The 26,699-nt window shown below is 39.7% G+C and overlaps 5 protein-coding genes across 5 annotated transcripts; 4 read left to right on the top strand and 1 right to left on the bottom strand.

The window, feature by feature from the left end:
* Window positions 1–1,986: 1,986 nt before the first annotated feature.
* On the top strand, window positions 1,987–5,093 carry LOC118789238 (sialidase-4-like). Its single transcript, XM_036545584.1, has 3 exons — window positions 1,987–2,217; window positions 2,456–3,395; window positions 5,086–5,093. Exons 1-3 carry the CDS (start codon window positions 1,987–1,989, stop codon window positions 5,091–5,093), a joined length of 1,179 nt encoding a protein of 392 aa, XP_036401477.1.
* A 1,237-nt stretch (window positions 5,094–6,330) lies between these two features.
* On the top strand, window positions 6,331–7,948 carry LOC118789237 (sialidase-3-like). Its single transcript, XM_036545583.1, has 2 exons — window positions 6,331–6,561; window positions 6,971–7,948. The coding sequence occupies exons 1-2, from the start codon at window positions 6,331–6,333 to the stop codon at window positions 7,946–7,948; spliced, it is 1,209 nt and encodes a 402-aa protein (XP_036401476.1).
* A 3,002-nt stretch (window positions 7,949–10,950) lies between these two features.
* LOC118789571 (small integral membrane protein 11A-like) lies at window positions 10,951–13,486 on the top strand. The gene is made up of 3 exons (XM_036546052.1): window positions 10,951–11,014; window positions 12,365–12,570; window positions 13,357–13,486. Exons 1-2 carry the CDS (start codon window positions 11,000–11,002, stop codon window positions 12,551–12,553), a joined length of 204 nt encoding a protein of 67 aa, XP_036401945.1. The 5' UTR covers window positions 10,951–10,999; the 3' UTR covers window positions 12,554–12,570; window positions 13,357–13,486.
* Window positions 13,487–18,484: 4,998 nt separating this feature from the next.
* LOC118789236 (sialidase-3-like) lies at window positions 18,485–20,060 on the top strand. The gene is made up of 3 exons (XM_036545582.1): window positions 18,485–18,715; window positions 19,004–19,973; window positions 20,038–20,060. The coding sequence occupies exons 1-3, from the start codon at window positions 18,485–18,487 to the stop codon at window positions 20,058–20,060; spliced, it is 1,224 nt and encodes a 407-aa protein (XP_036401475.1).
* A 3,973-nt stretch (window positions 20,061–24,033) lies between these two features.
* On the bottom strand, window positions 24,034–24,462 carry LOC118788726. Its single transcript, XM_036544757.1, has 2 exons — window positions 24,148–24,462; window positions 24,034–24,087 (listed from the first exon to the last, which is right to left on the bottom strand). Exons 1-2 carry the CDS (start codon window positions 24,460–24,462, stop codon window positions 24,034–24,036), a joined length of 369 nt encoding a protein of 122 aa, XP_036400650.1.
* Between the last annotated feature and the right edge of the window lie 2,237 nt (window positions 24,463–26,699).

The following is a 26,699-nucleotide window of genomic DNA, read 5'->3' as shown; positions in this document are numbered from 1 at the left end:
AATTGTGGTAGCCATTGTCTGTGTCTAAGAGCCAGGTCTTGGTTAATGAGCTGTACCTGCTATTGAATCATAGTACTTAATATACTCACTCTGTTCTGTGTATTGTGAACATTTAGTGTGTAATGGCACTTAACATTGCATGGCATAAGGATTTTGTACACTGGTAAGCTGTAAAGAGACATCATATAATCAGATTCTTTTGCTGTTAAGTGTGGTTAATAATACTCATGCATACACATGATTGATATAGTTGAGAGTAAGTATTGTAACCACACTCTGTGTAGTGCTTACTTTTATTAAGGACTGATCACAAGACCCTGTCTGCCGAGTTTGGAAGCAATGTAATGCCTCAAGAGTCAAACGTTCATCTAAATGAAGCCAAGACTTTTATGTCTCAGTACATGATGGCCATGTTGCAACAGATAAAGTCACTTAACCATCTTTTGCCACTTCCTAAAGTGAATAAATTGTTTTTGTTTTTTTTTTTTCTTGAGTCTCCACTAACAGCACCATACATTCACAATACTCACAATACTTTCTCCCGGATATTATGTGGGTCACTTTCTGTCTCAGCTAAAAGAATACTGTCATAAGCACAGAGTGTTTTACCTACCATCGTATCTGCTACCTTTACTCCCAAGTTTTCATGTTTAATTTCAACAGCTAAATCATTAACATACAAGGCAAACATTGTAGGTGACAGCACATCCCCCTGTTTTATATCATGCGGGTTTGAGAACTAGTTATCATTTGAACATCATAAACACAGCAGAATGCTGTAGATATGTGATTTAGTATTGTGCATGTTTTTTTTCTTTTGGGCATGTTCTCATAGTAGCATATACATGCCCTTGAAGTATTCTTTTTTTACTGAGCTGAATTTTCATGACGATTGAACATTCCTTATGTCTTTACATGCTAATGATTTTTAAGTTGTAAAGCACCTATTTTTTTCTGGTCCTGAATTATTAACATAAATTCGATGTTTAATCAATCAGCAATTACAAAGAGCTTACTGATCGTAGATGTCTCTGAAAAATACAATGTATGGTGACCTGGTACAATAAGTTACTTTTAATTAAATAAACAATCTGATGGCTCTAAATAGGATATATACATTTTGAAGAGGCAATGTCTCTGAACATAATGGTCTGTTGTCTGCCTTGTTGATCAGAAACAAATGTTTTCAGAAAATCAAGGACAAGATCTGTGGAATGTAGTGTAAGGTTTTTAGAAGCTATTGAAATTTCTCAAAAGGCTTACATGTGAAAGAGAAGTATTTACCAATTGAACAATTTATTCACCAACATTGTGATATTGCCTACACGTCCCTGAATACTAAACAGTTGGTACTGGAATACTAATTTTATTTTATTTTATTTGTACTTTATTGACGCATTTTGACAGTCGACAACCTGGCTAAAAGGCAAAACCAATGGTCGTCTCAATGAAATCCCCCAATTCGCATGTAATTGGAGGTTTCATTAAAGAACTACTGAAGCTTTTAATGTCTTGTGACTCCACCCTACACAAAGTATAAAAAGGCGGGTAAAATACATAGATGTGTAGAAAGAGAAGGCTTCTTTGCTAGCTGTCATTTGACAACTTGTTACTTCTCTTACGATACTGATCACTGTCACAGACTCTGGAGAATAGGTGAGAGAACTATGTTTTCTAGACTGTTTGCCTGATGATGAGAACTTTCATTACATTACACTGTGTGCCTACATTTTGAAATAGAGTGGGTGAATTATATGTGTCAACTATACATGGCTAAGGACAGGTATGTGAATGAGCATCAAATTATGAAATTATTATTATTTGTTATCAAGGTAACAAATTAGAAAGCCAGGTTTTTGTAAGTTGCTACCTTATTTATATAAATTTAGAAACTCCATATGACCAGCTTTCAAGTTAAATACATATTTGATGTGTTAAGTGTAGGTTTCCATTAATGATGATTGTTTCCAGGTTCATCATTCAATAATGGCCATGAAAAAATCGGGTAAAATTCCATTTACACCTATAAAGACAACCTTGTTCCAGCGGAAAAAAAATGGCGAAACTTTCAGAATCCCAGCTCTCATCTCCTTCAGAGAGGAGACATCTGGGCAAGAGACATATTTAGCCTTTGCAGAAAAGCGCACTGCTTCAAAGGATGAGGATGCCAAACTCTTGGTGATGCGGAGGGGAATTCGCAAAAATCAAAATATTAAGGTATTTGTAAATTCACATTTGTGTGTTCATCTGGTTATACTCCATTGTCATGTAATTAAGAGCAAACCTTAACTACTATTCTACTGTACTATTAAGTATTAATTTGCATTGATTACCAACTGTGTAAAAGGTATTGCAGTTATTATTACATGGTCGTATTCAGGTTTTTCAAGTCTACCATTGTTTTTATTCAATTAACCAATACAATCCTATTTTAACACTTTGGAATCTACTACAGTGGTCACCATTGGAAGAGCTGCAAAGTGCTAGTCTTCCTGGCCACCGCACCATGAACCCCTGCCCAGTCTATGAGAGTTATTCCAACACGCTGTTCCTCTTCTTCATCTGTGTTAAAGACGGGGTAACAGAGCAACAGCAGATAAAAAAGCGTAAGAATGCAGCCCGGTTGTGTTACATCTCCTCCAATGACAAAGGCCAGAGCTGGAACCAGAAAGAAGGCCCCATAGACATTGGTGAAAAGTTTAAAGAAATTGATGAAAAGATGAAAAACGATTGGGCCACTTTTGCTGTCGGACCCGGACATGGTATTCAGATGAAGAGCGGGAGGCTCATCATTCCAGCTTATGCCTACAGTATCCCACACAATGTTAAGTCTCATGCCTTCTCCTTTTACAGCGATGACCAGGGTGAAACGTGGCTTGTTGGGAAGCTTATTGATAGGGAGTCTGGTGAGTGTCAAATGGCTGAGATTGTCAACCATAATGGCATTTCACAATTGTACTGCAATGCCCGCAATACCAAAGACTATCGAGTGGAGGCTCTGAGCAAGAATGAAGGAGCCAGCTTTGAGAAAGCAAACTTAGTCCAAAAGCTTGTGGAAGAGAAAGATGGCTGCCAAGGTAGTGTGATAAGCTTCCCCAAGCCCCTCTCAGAGGATGAAGATGGTGTTCAGAAGGACGGCCAGAGCTCAGCAAGATGGCTGCTGTATTCCCACCCCACCAAAAAGAGGAAACACGTGGGGGTGTACCTGAACAAGTCTCCTCTAGGCGCACCAGGGTGGGAAGAACCCTGGATCATCTACCATGGACCAAGTGGCTATTCTGACCTGACCCACCATGAGGGAACGGAGCGATTTGCCTGTCTCATGGAATGTGGAGATGAAAATTATGATGAGAAGATTGTCTTTGTGGAATTCTCCCTCAAGGACATAATGAAATGTTGTGATTTTGGATGTTTTCATAATTGTGCGATTTTTTAAATTTGTAAGGATCCTTGTCTCTCCACTTTTCATCTTATCAATACCTGATCTCATTTCAATCAAGTGCATTTCAAGCAGGCTAATTGTTTCATTGTTAATTGTTTTTTATTTATTTATTGTGATACTCATTATCTGTGTCTAAGAGCCAGGTATTGGTTAATGAGCTGCACCTGCTTCAGTTAAGGCCTATTAACAGCAATGCTTTTGTTGAACTAATATGTTTACTTACGTTCATGCAGACACACAGTGAAGCCAAAGCTCATAATAAATTGTATCTTCAATTTCAATTACAGTACTTAATTTACTCACTCTATTCCATGTATTGTGAATATTTAGTGTATAATGTCACTTAATATTACATGACATACTCACTTTGTACATTTGTAAGTTGCAAAGAGACGTGATATAACCAGATTCTATCGCTGTTAAGTGTGGTTAGTAATGCTCATGTGCTCAGTTAACCCTACTTTTATGCCTAATGCACCACAGCGTGTTTCTTTTGCAGGCTGTTTGATTATCGACAAAGAAATCTATCTAGGATAATACATGCTAAAATATGCATCAGTTATATAGTTGTTGAAAGTGACTTTTGCTAGTCACATTGGTGAGAATGCATTTCTCAGCTTACACAACCACGCATGCACACACAGTAAAGGCAGTTACATATCGATGTCCACCAAGTTCACCCATACACAATTACAGTAATGCACATTACAAATATATTACTGTACCTATGTACCTTCTGTGTTGTGATTTCAATAAACAAGACAAGTGTGAATCCTTGCCTCCGTGTCCTGACTCAGCATCCCATACTGCCAACCAGACTGTCAGAACCCCCAAACCCCTCTTCATAATACTGCAGATGATCCCTATTGTATTCTCACGTGCTCCTGAATATTTATTTTATCAAAACTGTTTATTAAACTAACTTTAATTGTGTAGAACACGTAATATAATTAAAATTCTAAATCCTGACATGCATATGTTTGTATCTGAAAAATTAATACCAAGCAATAGTGAATAATGAATACCCACTCTGACCAGATTTGACAGTTTACATTTAAATTGCTGCAGCTGAGCCAGTCAGTGAAAGCTGGTGTCAAATGACAGCTGGTTTTGAATTTTGGTTGCTTGGCAACATTCCAAATATTCTTGGTTCTTGTGCGGAGTTGTATTATAAGACAGACAGCAACTCCTCTTTTGCAAACTTTTCAAACTGCAAACTCTCCCTCATTTCTGGGACTATAGGCATAATTTATACATCAAATGGGAGGACAATTTGGGTAGATTCTCATAATGTCTTCATCTAAGAGCTGTGATGTATGGTTTTTGAGATATGAGCCTTTGTTCAGACTTTGGTATCCCGTCACTCTAACCAGATTTGACAGTTAACATTTAAATTGCTGCAATGGAGCCAAACAGAGACAGCTGGTGTCAAATGGCAGTTTGTTTTAGAATGTTGCTAAGCAACCAACAGGTACAGCTGTGCATAGCTGCAAACAGAAAGAATGGAAAAGAGATTTTACTCCCGGCTCTGAACAGTACATTTTTACACAGTCATGTCAACTTGAAGTCTGGCTCTAGAAGCATAAGCTATACATGAAAATAGGGGTACACATGTGCAGATTCTCACAATGTCTTCTGTTCAGTGATGTGATGACGGTTTAAAAAAACACTGTAATTTTACCCCCATTCAAATCTCTGGGCAAGAGAACAGCAAGAGGATTTCACTTCCATGTTTGAAAATATGTTTTTTATTAACTGCTGTATCTCCGCAAATGCTGGCTCTACATTCATAAATTGTCAAAATAGAGGTATACTTGTGCAGGTGCACTTATCTCTGGATAACCGCATCTGCTCCACTGTTGTGATCATACTCATTTGAAAAAAAACGGTCTGAATTAGGAAGTTGCATAGCAGCATATGTATGTATATTGTATACATGTATATGTCTATTGGTCTGGTACAATGAGTTACTGCATATTTAGGAAACAATCCGATTGTATTTGGAAGAGGCCGTGTCTCTGATCACAATGGTCTGTTTTCTGCCTTGTTGATCATAAACAAACATTTTCAGAAAGTCAAGAACATCTCTGGCCATTTTTCAGTTTGTGGAGTGTAAGGACTTGTGGAATGGAGTGTAAGGTTTTTACAAGCGATTGAAAATTCTCAAATTGGTTACATGTGAAAAAAGAAGTATTTACCAATTAAATAATTTCTCTTCCAGCGTTGTGACATTGCCAAAATGTTCCTGAATACCAGACAGTTGGTCTGGGAAGACTCATTTTATTTTATTTTATTTGTGTTTTATTGACACATTTTGACAATCGACAACTTCCCTAAAAGGCAAAAACAGCGGTCGGCCTGACTGCAGAGGAAATCCCCAATTTCGAAAATTCTTGGAAGTTTCATTGAAGAACTACTGAATCTTAAAAATGTGACTCCACCCTACACACACTATAAAAGGTAATAAAATACATACATACATAGAAACAGAAGGTTTCTTTGCTTGCTGTCATTTGGCAACATTTACTTCTCTTACGATACATCGTGGTCACATTCTCTGAAGAATAAGGTGAGAGAACTCTGAAACTGTTTCCCTGGTAATGAGAACTTTCATTACATTACATTGTAAGCCTACATTTTGTAACCAAGTGGAAGAATTATGTGTTTTATCTATAAGTGACTAAGAACAGGTATGTGAATGAGTATCAAATTACAAAATTATTATTTGTTATCAAGGTAACATTTAAGTAGAAAGCCAAGCTTTTTAAGTTGCTACCTTATATAAATTTAGAAACACCATGTAAGGACCATTTAAATGGAATGCATATTCGATGTGTTAAATGTAGGTTTTCATTAATATTGATTGTTTTCAGGTTCATCACTCAGCAATGGCCATGACAAAATTAGATGAAATTCCATTTACACCTATAAAGACAACCTTGTTCCAGCAGAAAGAAAATGGTGAAACATACAGAATCCCAGCTCTCATCTCCTTCAGAGAGGAGACATGTGGGCTAGAGACATATTTAGCCTTTGCAGAAAAGCGCACTGCTTCAAAGGATGAGGATGCCAAACTCCTGGTGATGCGGAGGGGAATTTGCAAAAATGAAAACATTGAGGTATTGGTATATTGACGTGTGTATGTTCGTCTGGTTATACTCCATTGTCACATAATGAAAAGTAGACCTTTACCACTGTTGTACTATACTATTAAGTATTTATTTGCATTGATTGACCACTGTGTAAAAGTAATTTCAGTTATTATTGCATGTATTCTTACATGGCCGTATTCAGGTTTTTCAAGTCTGTCATTGTTTTTATTCAATTAACCAATAAAATCCTATTATGTTTCTCACAAACTACTATTAATTATTAATTTGCATCAATTGACAACTGTGTTAAAGGTTTTGCAGTTATTATTGCATGTTTTGTTACACGCAATATTCAGGTTTTTTTCAATAAGTCTATCATTGTTTTTATTCAGTTAACCAATAAAAACTCATCTTAACACTTTTGAATCTACTACAGTGGTCACCATTGGAAGAACTGGAACGTGCGAGTCTTCCTGGCCACCGCACCATGAACCCCTGCCCAGTCTATGAGAGTTATTCCAACACGCTGTTCCTCTTCTTCATCTGTGTTAAAGACGGGGTAACAGAGCAACAGCAGATAAAAAACTGTAAGAATGCAGCCCGGTTGTGTTACATCTCCTCCAATGACAAAGGCCAGAGCTGGAACCAGAAAGAAGGCCCCATAGACATTGGTGAAAAGTTTAAAGAAATTGATGAAAAGATGAAAAAAGATTGGGCCACTTTTGCTGTCGGACCCGGACATGGTATTCAGATGAAGAGCGGGAGGCTCATCATTCCAGCTTATGCCTACAAGATACCTACCTACTGCTGCTGCAGCTTCTGCTGCTGCTGTTGCTGCTGTGTTAAGCCTTATGCCTTCTCCTTCTACAGTGATGACCAGGGTGAAACGTGGCATGTTGGGGAGCTGATCGATAAGGAAACTTGCGAGTGTCAAATGGCTGAGATTGTCAACCATGAAGGCATTTCACAGTTGTACTGCAATGCCCGTAATACCAAAGACTATCGAGTGGAGGCTCTGAGCAAGAATGAAGGAGCCAGCTTTGAGAAAGCAAACTTAGTCCCAAAGCTTGTGGAAGACAGAAATGGCTGCCAAGGTAGTGTGATAAGCTTCCCCAAGCCCCTCTCAGAGGATGAAGATGGTGTTCAGAAGGATGGCCAGAGCTCAGCAAGATGGCTGCTGTATTCCCACCCCACCAACAACAGGGCAGACATGGGGGTGTACCTGAACAAGTCTCCTCTAGACCCATCAGAATGGGAAGAACCCTGGATCATCTACCATGGACCAAGTGGCTATTCTGACCTGACCCACCATGAGGGCACGGAGCAATTTGCCTGTCTCATGGAATGTGGAGATGAAAACTATTATGAGAAGATTGTCTTTATGGTATTTTGCCTCACGGATGTCAAGCAATAGTAATCGCCAATGTTGTCATAATTGTGCAGTTGTTTAAGTGTGTAACGACTTTTGTCTCTCCAGTTTTAAACGTTATCAATATTTCAGCTAATTTCAATCAAATGCATTTTAGACAGGCTAATTGTCTCATTGTTAATTGTCTGTTTAATTACAATAGTCATTGCCTGTGTCAAACAGCCAGTCATTTGTTAATGAGCTGCACCAGCTTAATTTAAGACCCATTAACAACAATGCCATTATTCAACTAATATATTTACTTATGTGCAAACCTACAGCAAAGACAAAGCTCATAATTATATTTTCCATTATAATTATAGTACGTCTTATACTCTGTTCTGTGTATTGTGAATATTTATTGTGCAAATTCACATTCAGCAAATTCAGCATTTTATACATTTCTAACCTGCAAAGAGACATCAAATAACCAGATTCTATTGCTTTTAAGTGCAGTTAATACTACTTGTACGCTCAGTTAACCCTACTTTTATGCTTAATTCCAGTCTATTTCTTTTGCAGACTGTTTGATTATCATGAATGACACCCATCGAGGATAATATATGCAAAAAGTATGCAGCAGTTACAGACTTGTTGTAAATGACCTCTGCTAGTCACATTGGTGAGAATGTATTTCTCAGCTTACACAACCACACATGCACACACAGCAAAAACAGTTGCATAATGTTCACCAGGTTCACCCATACATAATTACATTAATGTACATTACGAATGTATTACTGTACCCATGTACCATCTGTGTTGGCCTCTTAATAAGAGAACTGTGAATCCTTGCCTCCGTGTCCTGACTCAGCATCCCATACTGCCAACCAGACTGTCAGAACCTGCAAACCCCTCTTCATAATACTGCAGATGATCCCTATTGTATTCTCACGTGCTCCTGAATATTTATTTTATCAAAGCTGTTTATTAAACTGACTTTAATTTTTTATAATGCATGATATTATTAAAATTCTGCAATGAATATATTTGTATCTGACGAATTAACACCCAGCAACAGTGAATAATGAATGTCCAATATGATAATTGTCTAAGACATGCATGATACTACATTGTTTTCCAGGTTCCACAGTCTGTATGAAAGATTAAAGGAAATGTCACAGACAGGGGCTACCTGTTTGATCTATACTCTCCGTGTCCATTTTCTTCTTTGATGGGATGCTCTTCATGTCTGTTGGCTTCTCCTTGGTCTATGTGCTTTCCATGTATGGAAGTTTTTCCTTGTTTTATGTGCTGTTCATGCATGGATTCTCCTTCTTCTGTGTGCTCTGTGTCTGATGGTCACTCCCTGTTCTATATGGTCTCCTTGTCTATTGTAAGTCAGCAGAAACCATACTCATCCACTGACACACCCACAATAAACTGATTTAGTCAAATTGTACAAAACGTGCAAATACTGGAATATTTCTCCATCAGAAATGTGACCATGCTACACTGTATTGGTGTTTAAATTGGAGTTTTTACACTGTAAGAAAACATTGTTGTAATGTTTCCAGGGTACATTTTTAATCAGATACTCATCTTCATGTCATTCTGGATAACAGCGCCTGCTATGGGACAATTTCTAAAATTTAAATGTAAATCTAATGTACAGTTCACAAAAGGGAGGTGCCAAAGCACAGCAGAATTACATTCATAAAATCTGGGCCACACATTGATGCATTCTCAAATGAATGTGTGTCACAACGTATCTTTGTGAAGGTAAGCAGAATATTAGTAATATGTGTAACCCCAAAAATGGCAGAATTCGTCTTGATAAGGTTGGGAATGGGCAGTAAATCATTATCACTGACGTTGCTGCAAAGAGAACTTGGGTGTCACAAAACTGAGGAGAGATAACAATGCAGCAGAACCAGTACGTAAAGGAGTAACAACGATGCATTTTTATTAAACAGGCTTAGATGACACATGGATTCATAAACCTACACTTTACAAATAGTGACTAATTTTAATTTATACATTGCTTTCTGTATTTAATTACTGCTCTTATTAAAGAGAATTTAGATACATAAATAACAGTGATTATTATGTAACCTTACAGTACAATTTACGTACCTAGAAACTTCCCGAAGGAAACTGTCCGCCATATGGCACGTTGACGGTTGAGTACCTTCTAGGAGTTTGTAGAACTTGTACGTAGCCTGAGAAAACTTTCCTGCCTTTGCTCAGTGAACAGTTCATGAACCGCACCGCTAGTGTTTGCAAAGTATTGTGCTACCACACGTTAAGCAAGAAGGAAGCGGTTCCAGTTTATAAAATGTCACCTTTTCAGGAGCTGGTGACATAAAAAAAAAAGAAAGAAAAGGGTTTACTGTTTACAAGGAGGCAAAAGAACCAAGAACACCAAGCCCAGTAGCAGCAGTAACTATTTACCTTCGGGTACCACCATATTGAAGGCAAACTACTCCTTTTCCCCATAAATACTTGCGAACCGTATAGGTTAATCTGTTTTATGAAAAACATCATATGCAGTCTTTTTCCTCGTGACCACCATATGTCCAAAGTAAGCACTCCGTAGATTCACTCCTCTTCACTCTCCTAGACAGATTAATAAAGAGCACTGTTCATTACAGAGATCCATCCATTTAGCATAATTTAAGCTGCATTGGCTCGACACTGATGCCTATATCCGTATAACAAATATGTAATATGTATATTACACTATATGCTATACTAAATATAGTAGGGGTATAGTATACTGTTACACTATGACAAGTACTTATGTTACCCTGTTGATTCTCCTCTTCGCGCTTCGCAAATAAACGAGCCCTATCTCATCAACGTGCCTCTGATTTGCCAGTCTACGTTGGTCTCTGGCAGAGCCATGTGTCTCTCTACATGGCTCTGGCCTCTAGAACCTTCAGGAACATTAAGCGACTTTCTATTGGTCTCTTGATATGTTAGTCACATGTGTATTCCTTTATCATTGGTGAGATTTACATTATTCACGCCCACAAAGCAGTTAAACGTTCCTCCTCCCCCTCCCGGGAAGAAATTGCGTCTTTGGTGAACGACTGACGTCAAGCCGGAATCAAAATGATCAACTGGAAGGTGGGACTGTAGCTGAAATGTTTCGATTCATGTAATTTGGAGCTAGTGTTATTCTGAATAATCGATAGTTTTGTTTGAAAGTGTGCTTTGCAGTGCACTGAAGCGATAGAGTTGCCTGGGGAACCCTAGCGAGCTAACCTCTTTTAGTAGCTATATTGCTTGCAGTGTCTACGAAAGAAACGTAGTTTTGCTAGTTATCTGTCACTGTGCGTCACAGGCGCTTATTAATTCCTGAACATATTGGCGTATGCATGTGAAAGGTCCTTGCACTCTCTACGGTCGTATATTTTGACATACTTACTATTCCACTTTATACAATTTTAACTCGTGCGGCTAATGGTACCTAGCTAAACCGGGCTGAAATCTGTGAAAGTGACCACTCTGTCACTCAGCAACGATGCAGGAAATGACCCGATAGAAGTTAAGTTTGTCAGATTTACACATTGTACTAATAAGCTTGTTAAATGAGCCATCTCAAGTTGCTGATTGTTAACATTCAAAGTGTAGCGTTAGCTAGTTACCAAACGGGCATTGATTTAGCAGCTAGCCCGCAGCGTTTAGGAGTCACATGGTCTCGCAAGCCGGCGCAGGCATGGTGGTCGACAGTAGTGTGCTATGGAATGGGTGTTTCTGACTGACAGCAACAGTGTCAGGGGTTTCAGTTGTAGCACCCCCCCCCCCCCCAGCCTTCACCTCTTCACCTCTCAGCTCCTCCTTTTCCCCCTGACCCTGCAGCTGCTCAGCCAGTCTCCTTCCCCCGCCTCCCTACATGTGTGTGTGTCCATGTCTGTGTCCAGGGGAATGAGGCAAAGGCGAATTGTAGCCTGTATCCCGGTTATAACTGTGTTTCATAGCATGTCATTTAGTCCTCTTTGAAGTCAGATTGCACTGCACCAGGGTTTGTCGCTGATCATACCCTAATTTAGATTGTCTGCATGTTTACAGACTTTGGTTAGGACCAAGCGTTGCACAGATGGACCCATTGACATTGTTATGTGTATGGCGTGATAGTGGACACATGACTAGATTAAAGTTATGGTGTAATTTCATGACTAGTGGGTTTGTGCAGCACTTGCTGTGTAAACAGATGGCTTTCTTTACTGGGACTGAGTGCTTTGAGTGTTCTGTTCCAAAGTTTACCTTTGGCGGCCGGACTCTTCAGTTATGTCCTGAAGTTGGGAAGTTAAAAACGCATTAAACCTGTTTGTCTTAAATTTGGAAAGGGTACATAAAACCAGTGCCTCTGACACAGAACTGGGTGGTGCATGTGGGCTGACTGTTGCTTAAACCTGGTGCGTGTTATATTCACAACCAAAGCCTCCACGGATTTAAACCCCCCCCCTTCCCCAGGCCCTAGACAACGTGCCGCTGCTCTTCTACATCCTGGCAGCCAAGACCCTGCTGCTGTGCCTGGGATTCGCCGCTGTGAAGATGTACCAGAGCAAGAAGGCCGAGGAGGCGCTGAAGAGGCAGATGGAGATGAAGAGGCGGCTCGCTCAGCAGACCCAGCAGCTCATAGATGGCAAGAAGGAGGACTGAGCCGCCGGGGGGGACAGGTGCGTCAGGGAGTGTGTCTGAACCAGAGGGTCATGTGACTCTGTGTGGCACAGTGGTTAAGGAGCGGGGCTTATAACAGAAAGGCTGCTGGTTTGATTCCCCGCGGGGGCACTGCTGTTGTACCCTGGGGAAAGCTACATTACCTCGCACTTTCCTCAGTGAACATCGAGCTGTATAAATGGATAAAACTGTAACCCATTGCTCTGGATAAGAGCATCTGCTAAGGCAGAACGGTCATAAGTGTTTGCATGCCCCTGTCATCCGGTAGAGGTTGTAAACAGAATTGTGGATTCTGCGCTTCCTGATTTTCTAGCTTTGCCTGAGGAAATCAACACAAGAGCAGAAACAATTAAACTAATGTAAAAGAAAAATTAAAAGCTTGGCTTGTCGAGCATTGCTCAGACATTTGATTTTACACAATGACTTGAGTCTGTGCACAATTTTTCTGACTCACTGCTACGTAAATGCTGCGGAGTCAAAACACTTTCCTGTAGAGACTTCCAACACTGTATCAATACAGTGTGTATCAATGTAGGGTTCAATATATGTGTTGGTGAGTATAAACTGAGAGAGTGTGAGAGTGTGGACAGAACAGGAGCAAAATGGTGTGAGAGCATTTTCAATGGTGCTTCCATGTAAGTGTGCGCAAGGGCTTACTTATGTGTGTTTTTCACCCTTTTGGAATCTCCATTTCTAATACCTTAGGCTCGCCTCTCCACAGCACCCTCTATGCTTGCATGCTAGCGTGACGTGACTGCAATGTGCTGTGTATCTCTGTCTCATAGGAGTGGCAATCAATTGCATAAGAGGAGGCGTGTCCTCTCTGCGGATGGTGAAAACGTGATTGGCTAGCCCCGGAGGATATTCCCCTGATGGACATCTCTGGCCAGGATCACGTGTGCCAGGAGTCAAAAGATGGATGGACTGAGATTTTTAAAAAAAAATATACCAGCTTTTAATTTATTCTCGCTTTTTTGTAAATAAAGGCTGCTTTTGTACAATCTGAGGCTTTCCTGTCCCTGTTGGTATTTCCCTGTGTTTCAGGGAGATGGAGAAGAGGGTAATATTTTATTTCTGTGATATTCTCGACTTGAGCTATGCAGTTTCCCGAATACATCTTAATAGGTTCTAACTGCCAAAGTCCTCTTAGCTTCCATACACGGGCATGAGATCTTGATAAGCTAAAATTCAGTCTAACATTATTGTATGTTTGCCAAAGGCAGAGCTGGAAACATCTTATGAAAATCCATGCAGTTTTGCTAAATAATGACTATCCACAATAGCAAAAGACCTGCCCACATTTTGGGGTTGCTAGCTCTTTCTAAGCTCTTCAGGACCATTCAAACCAAATCATGATTACTGTACTATGTTGAGGGCTACATGTAGTTTTTCTAGTGATTAATATTTTAATTGCACAAAGGCACAGTGTTCGATAAAAAATGAGTTTTCTCACACAAGACCACTTCCGATGCAGTCCCTAAGAAATTACCCTCCTTCACCAAGACACAGAAAGGGAAGTTGCTGGGGAGAGCTTTGTCCCAAATGTTACTGTACCCTTGTCCATCTAGCCTTTAGCTAACACATACTTTTGGATATTAAACGTAGCGATATGAGTCTTTGGGCTCATACAATAATGTGTGCGAAATGTATGTATATATATAACCAGTCAGTGTATGATGATATGGACACTGAGACTTTTATTTTCTATTCTATTTCTCTGTTTGTAATATGACGTTGCAGTTGCAAGCCATTTGCATTCTATTCCTTGCTCAGCATTATGCATGTGCTACATGTGGTGCATAACATCTACGTTTGCAGAGATAAATATAATTGCCACTGCCACCAGTAGCGTTAAAGAGTTCCAGGCAGAACGGCCATGGCCTTGTTGGCGTTGTGGCCACTGGAGGGAGACATTTCCTGAGAAACTGTTTTTAATTAATTTTTTTTTTTCATTGTTACTGTTTTGCTGCATTCCAAACCCACACCGCGCCTTGCCATGGGATTCATCTGTTCAAGTAAGTGCATGGACAGCTTCGTTTACGTCTCTTAAAGTAAACTCATTGGGCAGCATTGTTTTCAACTATTCAAGTGAGACACTCCAATCGGACTGTGTGTCTTACTGGACGAGTGACAAGGACAACACCTGGAGTACATTCAGCGGTTGTGTTTTTATATATATATGTATTTTTTTTTCTTTTCCACTTAAGAGGTACCTCTTGACTTCTACCCGACTGTGCACAATAATTATATGGGCCCAATACAAATGATCAGTAGCAGGTGTACACCATTCTAAGCAGTCATAATTGTAGAGGGAATTTAAGATTGTAACATAAATGTAGAGTCTTCAAGTTTCCTTTCTGGGTGTTTATATATATTTATTTTTTTTCTCTCTCTCTCTTCATTGATACAGTCATTCATGATAAATCAATGAGAAACTCAATAAGCCGCAGCCCAATGAAATAAAACTTTCAAGTGCTCATGGATGTTGCATTAAGTCTCATTCCTATAGGCAGGAGCTAGTACTTAAGTAAAGACTACACTTACATCAGAACAAGTTGGTTTCATAAGATCCTATTCACTCAATATTTAAAATTGCCCTCAAAAATAAAATGATACTGTGATTAAACATGCTATTATGGATTAATTGTAAATTACCAATTTACATGTAATGTAACCAAGGTCTGCCTATTTTGATGTTAACTTAGTTGTAAGTTAACATCAAAACACAGGATGCAAAAGAATAATTGGCTAATGTTGATATAGACCAGGTTAAGTTTTGTTTTCTCTTTAGGAAACAGTCAGTGTGAGTGAGTATGATCCTGAAGCAAGTCATTGTAGTAGTGTCATGGACATGGGGAGTGAGCCATACCAGCCTGATCCAAAATTCATAGAAGTACAGCAATTTCCAAACAAGATGTTGCGGTTTCAGGCGAACTGATACAGTCAGTGTCCATGGCCTCACTATAGTTCAACACTGCGTTTTGAGTGTGTCAAGGCATACACCATAAAAAAGACCACTTTAGGAAAAAAGAATGACCCCGCCTTCTGCACAAAGGGTTTGAATAATTGGAAGAATGCCACCGGTAGCTTTAGTCGCCACCAAGCCAGCAAAGCACACCATTATGCAGTTATAATCAATGCACAGCACCAAACTCCAGTTCACACACAAATATCAAGTGCATGGGCTAAAACACAGGAAGAGGGAAGGCATTGTCTGGAGAAAACAATGGGTGCTGTAAGGTATCTTGCTAGGCAGGGAGTAGCATTTCGAGGACATGAGGCAAATGAAGGGAATTTGTACCACCTTGTGAAGTTACTTTCAAATGATGACCCTGTTCTTTCCTCTTGGCTCAGCTGTTGCCATGATTATGTCAGTCCACCGTGCCAAAATGAATACTTAACTTTGCTTGGTGGCACAACTGTCAGAGGCATTGCAGCAACAATCAGGTCCTTACCAGTAGTTCAGTTTTCAGTTATAATGAATAGAATGGTAATGTTAAAATAGAATGTTCTCCTTACTGGGCAAATGGATGATGTCATTGGACAGTATCTAGAGATAAACAGAGATAGTTTGAAGGTTCAGGCCCCTGTGACCTCAGCTGAAGCTGAGTGAAGCTTTAGTGCACTCAAAAGACTGAAACTTGGTTAACATCTGCCATGTCTCAGCAGCGCCTTAATAATGTAGCTGTATGCCATGTACATCAAGAGGCCCTTGACCAAGTAGATCTTAAAGATATTTGCCAACAGTTTGTATCTGTGAATGACCGACGTAGGCATGTGTTTGGATTGTTTAAATAGACAGCAAGGACCATCATGAGAAAAACACAGAAAACAAGGAATACTACAGAATAGAAAATGAGGTAATATACTGAAACTGGTAGGCCAACTGAATATAAAAGTGTTGATGTTGACTGTTGTGTCCCTACCAATGTTAGGACCAAACCTACACCCTTGCTGCAAAGAGACATCAGATAACCAGATTCTATTGCTGTTAAGTGCAGTTCATAATATTCCTATTCTCAGTTAACCCTACCTTTATGTCTATTTCTTTTGAAGACTGTTTGGTTATCATGAATGAAGCCCATATACCTGCCACCTAATCTAACACTGGGTATACAGTACATGCGATTGATACAGCTGAGAGTAAATATTGTAACCGCGTTCTTTGCAGTGCTTACTTTATGTTAAGGGCTGATCCCCAGACTCTGCTTGACGAGTCTCGAAGCAACCTAATGCCATAAGGGCCATATCTTCATCTAAATGAAGCCAAGACATTTATAAATCTCAGTACATGATGGGTGTGTTGGGTCAAAGAAAAAGTCACTAAAGCATGCTATAACTCTTCCTAAAGTGCATAATTGTTTTTTTTTTTCTTGAGTCTCCACTGACAGCACCATACTGTACTCACAATACTTTCTCCCGCATATTCTGTAGGTCACTTTCTGTCTCAGCTAAAAGAATACTGTCATAAGTACAGAGTAATTTACCTAAGATCGTATCTGCTGCCTTTACTACCGGGGTCTCACATTTAATTTTGACAGCTAAATCATTAACATGTAAGGCGATCAGTGTAGGTGAGAGCACATCCCCCTCTTTTATACCAGACGGGTTTGGAAACTATCCAGTTTTAAAATTACTGACTACACACATTCAAAAGGAGCATAATAGCCTATAGTGCTTCAATCACCTTAAGAAATTTTCCATCTATCTCAGCGGTTAACAGCACTATATTATGCTCCAGTGGAACTCTAGGGTAATTTTTGAAGGACTTTAGAATCATAAGGAGCGATAACACTTCTGTCAAAACATGCCTGCTGTACATAACATTTAGCAGTTGTAGGTCCATGTAGGTACATGTAGCATTCTGTAGGTCCTTTATTCCTATTGCTTTGCTCATTTTGGCTCCACTGACCACTTATTTTACTTGCTCCTATATGGAGACATGTAAAAGAATTATATAATAACTGTACGAGTATCTCTGGATAAGCGCATCTGCTCCGCTGTTGTGATCAGACTCATTTGCAAAAACGGTCTACCACTATAATTAGCAGCAACTGCAGTTCCTAGTAGCATTACTCTAACTTGAAGCAAATTATTTTGAAAAAAACATCTTTTTAAAATCTGAGCACAACATGATTTCCCCAGAGATCAGTGTGCTAAGCTTTGGAGGTTGGTTAGCGACGTATGTATCTATATTGTATACATGTATATGCATATTGGACTGGTACAATGAGTTACTGCACATGTAGGAAACAATCCGACTGCATTTGCAAGAGAGTCTCTGATCACAATGGTCTGTTTTCTGCCTTGTTGATCATAAACAAAAATTTGGCTGGCTACCGAGGAAATCTCCCAATTCGAACATTCTTAGAAGTTTCATTGAAGACCTAATGAAGCTTGTGAAAAGAAAAAAAACACACACACATCCTGTGACTCCACCCTACAGATACTATAAACAGTAGTATAAAATACACAGATACACAGGTACAGAGAAGGCTTCTGTGCCTACTGTCATTTGGCAACTTTTACTTCTCTTACCATACTGATCGTTGTCACACTCTCTGGTGAATAAGGTGAGAGAACTCTGTTCTGAACTGTTTCCCTGGTAATGAAAGCTTTCATCAAATTACATTGTAAGCCTACATTTTGTAACCGAGTGGATGATTTATGTTTTTCAACTATATGTGACTAAGGACAGGTATGTGAATGAGTATCAAATTATTAAATTATTATTATTTGTTATCAAGGTAATATTTAAGTAGAAAGCTAATTTTTTTTTTGAAGTTGCTACCTCGTTTACAAAGGCCTGCATTTAGAAACTCCATGTAAGCAGCATTTAAATGGAATGCATATTCAATGTGTTAAATGTAGGTTTTCATTAATATTGATTGTTTGCAGGTTCATCACTCAGCAATGGCCATGACAAAATTAGACAAAATTCCATTTACACCTATAAAGACAACCTTGTTCCAGCAGAAAGAAAATGGTGAAACATACAGAATCCCAGCTCTCATCTCCTTCAGAGAGGAGACATCTGGGCAAGAGACATATTTAGCCTTTGCAGAAAAGCGCACTACTCCAAAGGATGGGGATGCCAAACTCTTGGTGATGCGGAGGGGAATTCGCAAAAATGAAAACATTGAGGTATTTGTGTATTGACATTTGTATGTTCGTCTGATTATACATCAAGGTTCATATGTTCAACTGGTTGTTGCGTAATGAAAAGTAGACCTTTACCCTGTTTCTCACAAACTACTATTAATTATTAATTTGCATCAATTGACAACTGTGTTAAAGGTTTTGCAGTTATTATTGCATGTTTTGTTGCATGTTTGTTACATGCAATATTCAGGTTTTTTTCAATAAGTCTATCATTGTTTTTATTCAGTTAACCAATAAAAATTCATCTTAACACTTTTGAATCTACTACAGTGGTCACCATTAGAAGAGCTGCAAAGTGCTAGTCTTCCTGGCCACCGCACCATGAACCCCTGTCCAGTCTACGAGAGGAATTCCAACACGCTGTTCCTCTTCTTCATCTGTGTTAAAGACGGCGTAACAGAGAAACAGCAGATACAAAAGCGTAAGAATGCAGCCCGGTTGTGTTACATCTCCTCCAATGACAAAGGCCAGAGCTGGAACCAGAAAGAAGGCCCGATAGAGATTCCAATTGGTGAACATGTTAAAGATTGGGCCACTTTTGCTGTCGGACCCGGACATGGTATTCAGATGAAGAGCGGGAGGCTCATCGTTCCAGCCTATGCCTACAAGATACCTACCTACTGCTGCTGCAGCTTCTGCTGCTGCTGTTGCTGCTGTGTTAAGCCTCATGCCTTCGCCTTCTACAGTGATGACCAGGGTGAAACGTGGCTTGTTGGGGATCAGATTGATAAGGAAAGTTGTGAGTGTCAAATGGCTGAGATTATCGACCATGAAGGCATTTCACAGTTGTACTGCAATGCCCGTAATACCAATTGCTGCCAGTTACAAAGAGTGGAGGCTCTGAGCAAGAATGAAGGAGCCAGCTTTGAGAAAGCAAACTTAGTCCCAAAGCTTGCGGAAGAGAGAAATGGCTGCCAAGGTAGTGTGATAAGCTTCCCCAAGCCCTTCTCAGAGGATGAAGATGGTGTTCAGAAGGACGGCCAGAGCGCAGCAAGATGGCTGCTGTATTCCCACCCCACCAGAAAGAGGGGAGACATGGGGGTGTACCTGAACAAGTCTCCTCCAGACGCATCAAGGTGGGAGGAACCCTGGATCATCTACCATGGACCAAGTGCCTATTCTGACCTGACCCACCATGAGGGCACGGAACAATTTGCCTGTCTCATGGAATGTGGAGAGAAAAATTATTATGAGAAGATTGTCTTTATGGTATTTTGCCTCACGGATGTCAAGCCAAAGAGTAATCGCCAATGTTGTCATAATTGTGCAATTGTTTAAATGTGTAACGATTTTTGTCTCTCCAGTTTTAAACGTTATCAATATTTGAGCTGATTTCAATCAAATGCATTTTAGACAGGACAATTGTCTTATTGTCTGTGTCAAAGAGCCAGTCATTGGTTAATTTTCTTTGCTTGATTTACAATCCGTTAACAACAATGACATTATTCAACTTATATGTTTACTCATGCGCAAACCTACAGCAAAGACAAAGCTCATAATGAATTATATTTTCCTTTTTAATTACAGTACGTCTCACACTCATTCTGTTCTGTGTTATGAATATTTATTGTACAAATTCACATTCAGCAAATTCAGCATTTTATACGTTTCTAACCTGCAAAGAGGCATCAAATAACTAGATTCTATTGTTGTTAAATGCAGTTAATAATACTCATATGCTCAGTCAATCCTACTTTTATGCCTAATTCCAGTCTATTTTTTTTGCAGACTGTTTGATTATCATGAATGACACCCATTGAGAATAATATATGCAAAAAGTATGCGGCAGTTACAGACTTGTTGTAAATGACCTCTGCTAGTCACATTGGTGAGAATGTATTTCTCAGCTTACACAACCACACATGCACACACAGCAAAGACAGTTGCATAATGTTCACCAAGTTCACCCATACACAATTACAGTAATGTACATTACGAATGTATTACTGTATCTATGTACCATCTGTGCTGGCCTCTTAATAAATAAGAGAACTGTGAATCCTTGCCTCTATGTCCTGACTCAGCATCCCATACTGCCAACCAGACTGTCAGAACCCCCAAACCCCTCTTCATAATACTGCAGATGATCCCTATTGTATTCTCACGTGCTTCTTAATATTTATTTTATCAAAGCTGTTTATTAAACTGACTTTAATTTTTTATAATGCATGATATTAAAATTCTGAATCCTGAAATGAATATATTTGTATCTGACGAATTAACACCCAGCAACAGTGAATAATTACTGTCCAATATGATAATTGTCTCAGGCATGCATGATACTACATTGTTTTCCAGGTTCCACAGTCTGTACAAAAGATTAAAGGAAATGTGACAGACAGGGGCTACCTGTAGGTTTTTCTTTGTTCTGTACTCTCCGTGTTCATTTTCTTCTTTGATGGGATGCTCTTCATGTCTGTTGGCTTCTCCTTGGTCTATGTGCTTTCCATGTCTGGAAGTTTTTCCTTGTTTTATGTGCTGTTCATGCATGGATTCTCCTTCTTCTGTGTGCTCTGTGTCTGATGGTCACTCCCTGTTCTATATGGTCTCCTTGTCTATTGTAAGTCAGCAGAAACCATACTCATCCACTGACACACCCACAATAAACTGATTTAGTCAAATTGTACAAAACGTGCAAATACTGGAATATTTCTCCATTAGAAATGTGACCATGCTACACTGTATTGGTGTTTAAATTGGAGTTTTTACACTGTAAGAAAACATTGTTGTAATGTTTCCAGGGTACATTTTTAATCAGATACTCATCTTCATGTCATTCTGGATAACAGCGCCTGCTATGGGACAATTTCTAAAATTTAAATGTACATCTAATGTACAGTTCACAAAAGGGAGGTGCCAAAGCACAGCAGAATTACATTCATAAAATCTGGGCCACACATTGATGCATTCTCAAATGAATGTGTGTCACAACGTATCTTTGTGAAGGTAAGCAGAATATTAGTAATATGTGTAACCCCAAAAATGGCAGAATTCGTCTTGATAAGGTTGGGAATGGGCAGTAAATCATTATCACTGACGTTGCTGCAAAGAGAACTTGGGTGTCACAAAACTGAGGAGAGATAACAATGCAGCAGAACCAGTACGTAAAGGAGTAACAACGATGCATTTTTATTAAACAGGCTTAGATGACACATGGACCTACACTTTACAAATAGTGACTAATTTTAATTCATACATTTACTTTCTGTGTTTAATTATTGTTCTTATTAAAAAGAATTTAGGTACATAAGTAGCAGTGATTATTATATAACCTTACAGTACAATTTACGTAGCTAGAACCATCCCGAAGGAAACTGTCTGCCAGATGGCGTACGTTGATGGTGGAGTAGCCTCTAGGACAGCGTTTCCCAAACCTCTCCTGGAGGACCCCTTGTCCTGTATGTTTTTAGATCTCTCCCTGCTCCAACACAGCTGATCCAAATGATCAACTTGTTATGAACCACTGAAACTGCTTAACAAACTACATGTTTATATTAATACACAATGTTTTAATTGTACAAAGGCACAGTGTTGTGTAAATAGTGAGTTTTTTTTATGTAAAAAACAGTTTTCTCACAAAGGACTACTTCAGATGCAGTCCCTGAGAAATGACCCTCCTTCACAAAGACACAGGGAGTCTACCGGGGAGAGCTTTGTACCAAAGGTTACTGCACCCTTTTTAAATCAGATTTCAGTTAGTAGTTAGCTGGGAGAAATTAGTACATACATACATTTTGATACATAATTCCTTAATATCATCTGTTCTACCTATCACACCATGTGATATTGGTCTCGTGGGACTTTCTTTGTTGTACAGAAGTGAACGTGAAAGAGCATAATGCAGAGATAATGACATTCAATGTACTGTGATATTTTATCCCTTTTAATTTATTAATCAGGAAATATATTTTTGAATGTGACTTGCATAAAATGGATATGACTTCTGATAAAGCAAAGGGATGAGTAATACATAGAATTTTTGGATCTAGAAATAAAAGAGCTGACACCAGGTGGCAGTATATAATACTGATTTAAGTATTATATACTGCTACCTGGTGTCAGCTCTTTTATTTCTAGATCCAAAAATACATGCCATGGCAGATACACAAATGAGCCTCTGTTCTCCAAATTATAATTATGGAAGTAAATTGAAAACAAATTTTGAATTAAAAATAAAACAACTCTGTAAGTAAAAATAATGGTGAAAAGAGCCTGCGATATCCATCTCGGGTTCTCATTTGCTGGTTCCATGGATTGAATTCATCCCAAATAATGTTCTGCCTTTAAAGGACCCAGAGTCTCAAAATCCCAATTTATACATTAATAAAGCTGGATGAAGAATAGGCTTTTTTATTCAACAGAACCAGTGTGAAACTTGCTTTTATTTTGTGAATCATGTGATGCATAATTTCAATATAGAATTATAGACATATAGAAGCATACAAATATTTTGCATTACCTAACATCCATCCTTGTGGGTTCATGAGTGCATTGTAATTTCGTTTTCTGTGTCATTATTTTTTGAAAAATTAAAATGTTATCAATGTAAGGCTATCGGATGAAAACAAGGTATTAAAGGAAGTCAGCTGCTAATAGGTTATTTCAATTGGCAGGTTTTCCACCATGTAAAATAATTAAAAACAGGATGTTTGTAAGTTCTCAGCCTTCTCTATCTACTGGCTGTTGCTGCACTCCAGTGGTGTCAGCGGTAGAGATGGAAGCAAGCCACCTACAGTACCAGATAATGGGAAAACAACATGCATTCAAAGACATCTGAAGACTCATGCTTAAACGCTTCAAATATGTTTATTAGACAATTATAACTAGTGAAGTTGATGCCTATGTATGAATTTCTTTCCCAAAAAATATTATTTTTAAAAAATATTTTTGGCTACTTTGAATAATCTAAAATATAAGATTTTGTTCGTTTTGATTCGTTTATAACACTTTTTTTGGCCACTGCATAATTCCATTTGTGTGACTTCATAGTTTTGATGTCTTTACTATTATTACAAAATGTGGAAAATCATAAAAATAAAGAATAAAAGTTGTGTCCAAACTTGACTGGCACTGTATTTGTCTGAGCTCCCATATGCTGTCAATCACTTATATGAATCTCCATAGATAAACAGTTTGTTTGTGCTCCAATGACGCATTTAACCCTCTTAACCCATCTCTGGGGTTTATGAAGCATCACTCACCCTCTCTAACACTAAATGGTAGCATGTGCACACAGTCACAGATCTGCATAGTGACCACAGATCTGTCACATTCCATCACTCAAGATCCTCAAGAACTCCTCAGCCTGGTAGTTGCACCAGCGCGGAGGGGTTGCCGATGACGAGGGGGTCCCTCTTGATGTAGGCGTGGCTGGGGGTCACCCGGGCCAGTGCCTGTGAAGCAGATGGGGGGACCATCGCCCGGGACCAGTCTCGGGCAATGTACTGGTGAAAGGGATCCTGGGAGCTCTCCATCTTCCGGGAGCGGATGTAGCTGAGCATGATGCCGAAGGTGAAGAAGCTGAAGAGGCCGACCATGAGCAGGATGTAGACCACGCCCTGACCCTCGCCCTGATCCGGGCGCTGAGCATGGCTTTGGTGCTGAAGGGGGTGGGACGACAGGTGGGTGCTGGTAGCCAGAGGCCCTGGTGAACTCCATGTCCCATTCAGATACTGCTGCAGCCAGGAGGCCAGCAGGTACTGCAGGTCTGTGTTATTCCTCTGTGGCATGCTGGCCTCTGCTGGACAAGCGGAGGAGTGCGGTTCCTAACGTTGACTGCTCCCACGTGTGCACCCAAACCCACACACAACACTTGTGCACCTGTCTTTAATGCTGTTCTAAACACTTAGCCATTCTCACAGTAGTGTTATCTCCTGTTAACCTGAAAACAACAATGATTTAAACCATTATCTCTCTGTAAAGAGGAGTCACGCTTGATTTTTTGAACCATGGGCAATTATCTTTGAAAGTTGAATATTTTGTTGCGCAGAGCATATCATTTTGCTGAAGAGCACCACTTCTAATTACTCTGAAATAATCCACCGGTGCTAGATTTAATGTATTCTCTAGTCAATCAGCAGATTGAAAAAGACAATTGGACAGCTATTGTCAATACCTGGAAGAGGAACACCCGGGGAGAAAGAGAGGTCTTCAGAGGAATCAAACGGCCACTGATGAATAATGCTGAAGATGATGAGGAATATTATTTGCAGGTTGTCTGTGCAGTGCCCGTGATTGGAGATTTCTGAGCTGCCGAGCCCTGGGCAGGTAGAGACTCCTCAGTGTGGTAAGACACGCCCCCACAAACTCACCAATATGAAAGTCCTCTTAGGGGGAGATAGACCCCCCTCCCCCAGCCCAATGTCAGGATTGGGAACTGAACTCATCAAATCATCACCTTTAATGAGTCTGAGATGACAAGCCAAGGTCACCTGGCCGTCTCTAGTATAGCAACTGTTAGCTCAGTTCACTTTATCGTGTTATCCATTTAGCTGTGGGATATGCAACTGAAGAAATTCATCTGAAGCGCCATCAAGGGTACGTCAGTGACACATGCAGGAATGAAACCTGCAACCTTCCGGCTTCAAGCTCAGCTTTTTAAAGTTTTAGTCATACCCGGTGTCCCCTCTGACTGGTTGGTCCTGTTGAATTTTCTCCTGCTAATTTCATTCAGCATATCTGGGGGAACAGAGATCACAGTAGGGATGTAGACCAGGCCAAACCAGCTGTATGGACTTTACATTGTTCTTTATGTCACCACGGTATCACCTCTGAATCACTGAATAATCGCTAAATCTTAGTTTAAAAAAAAGAAAATGTGTATGATTAGTTATGGTCATGTCACACCTGTGTCTGTGTGATGCATGTTTTTGTTGCTTAAGGATTTCTTGCCAAGATAATTCATCATTCATAAGTAAGAGAGAGAAGTGTACATCCAGGCTGTGGAGACGACAAGAGAGGTGGGGGTTTATGGGTGCAGTTTTGTGCAATATCATGACACGCATGTGACATGCATTAAATCGTGATGACTTAATGGCGGCAGATTCTGCCACTCTTGGCAAACGCCGCATGACATAATAGGTTTCACACAGGACAAGCGCTGATCCAGTTGAGTCACCACTATCACCCCCCTCCCCCCCCCCCCCAAAAAAAAACAACACACTTAAAATGGATTTTACTCAAAGGTTCTTTGTTTCCCGGATCCTATGAAGAATGCGGTTTACTTTATCACTGCATGATCAGGTCTGCCTATGGGCAGGTAACAATGGTGTCACTGATGGAGTTATTAATGTAGTCGGAGCAGGGAGATCTGAGACGCAGATAGGTAGATTGTATTTCTGAATTCACCTTCAGAAGTCTTTCAAACAAGCTCCCCCCCCCCCCCCCCCCCCCCCCCCGATCCAATGTCATACAGTCAGCGTTTAACACAAACAGGCATGGACATAAAATGAACCCGAAATACAAGTCTGGTTTACTGAAACTTGTGTTGCTTTAATACATCATTCAGAAGAATTCAGGATAAAACACAGACTTACTGTACGTACAGAACATTGTATGCTGCAATGGAGTGATATGGTCACAATGATCTGGTTGTTCCTGTGCTGGAGAACAGTCCCATGTCATATACATATCTACAGTACAGGGAAGCAGAGTACAGTATGCCAACAGTCCATGTCATATACATATCTACAGTACAGGGAAGTACAGTATGTAAACAGTCCATGTCATATACATATCTACAGTACAGGGAAGAAGCATACAGTATGCAAACAGTCAATGTCATACACCGTACAGGTCTACAGCACAAGGAAGCGGCATGCATTCAGCTGAGAGCAGAACTTTGGGACTTACAATGTTTCAAAGGCGAGGACTTCAGAAATAGCCAATCACACCACGTATCAGCCAGCAGGTGAACAGCTAAAGAATCTTTGCAGACACAGTGTTAGCAATGAGGCATGTCGCATTT

Source organism: Megalops cyprinoides, chromosome 14, assembly GCF_013368585.1.
Source record: "Megalops cyprinoides isolate fMegCyp1 chromosome 14, fMegCyp1.pri, whole genome shotgun sequence".
NCBI classification, from domain to species: Eukaryota; Metazoa; Chordata; class Actinopteri; order Elopiformes; family Megalopidae; genus Megalops; species Megalops cyprinoides.
This window is presented reverse-complemented; position numbering and strand designations above follow the sequence as displayed.

Excerpts from the sequence above, each read along its gene's own strand:
- LOC118789238 (XM_036545584.1), top strand. The coding sequence starts at position 1,987 with ATGGCCATGAAAAAATCGGGTAAAATTCCATTTACACCTATAAAGACA. Across the intron at positions 2,218-2,455 it reads GCAAAAATCAAAATATTAAG|TGGTCACCATTGGAAGAGCT; the intron begins GTATTTGTAAAT and ends AATCTACTACAG.
- LOC118789237 (XM_036545583.1), top strand. The coding sequence starts at position 6,331 with ATGGCCATGACAAAATTAGATGAAATTCCATTTACACCTATAAAGACA. Across the intron at positions 6,562-6,970 it reads GCAAAAATGAAAACATTGAG|TGGTCACCATTGGAAGAACT; the intron begins GTATTGGTATAT and ends AATCTACTACAG.
- LOC118789236 (XM_036545582.1), top strand. The coding sequence starts at position 18,485 with ATGGCCATGACAAAATTAGACAAAATTCCATTTACACCTATAAAGACA. Across the intron at positions 18,716-19,003 it reads GCAAAAATGAAAACATTGAG|TGGTCACCATTAGAAGAGCT; the intron begins GTATTTGTGTAT and ends AATCTACTACAG. Across the intron at positions 19,974-20,037 it reads CACGGATGTCAAGCCAAAGA|TTTTAAACGTTATCAATATT; the intron begins GTAATCGCCAAT and ends TTGTCTCTCCAG.
- LOC118788726 (XM_036544757.1), bottom strand. The coding sequence starts at position 24,462 with ATGCCACAGAGGAATAACACAGACCTGCAGTACCTGCTGGCCTCCTGG. Across the intron at positions 24,088-24,147 it reads GAGACTGGTCCCGGGCGATG|AGGGACCCCCTCGTCATCGG; the intron begins GTCCCCCCATCT and ends GCCTACATCAAG.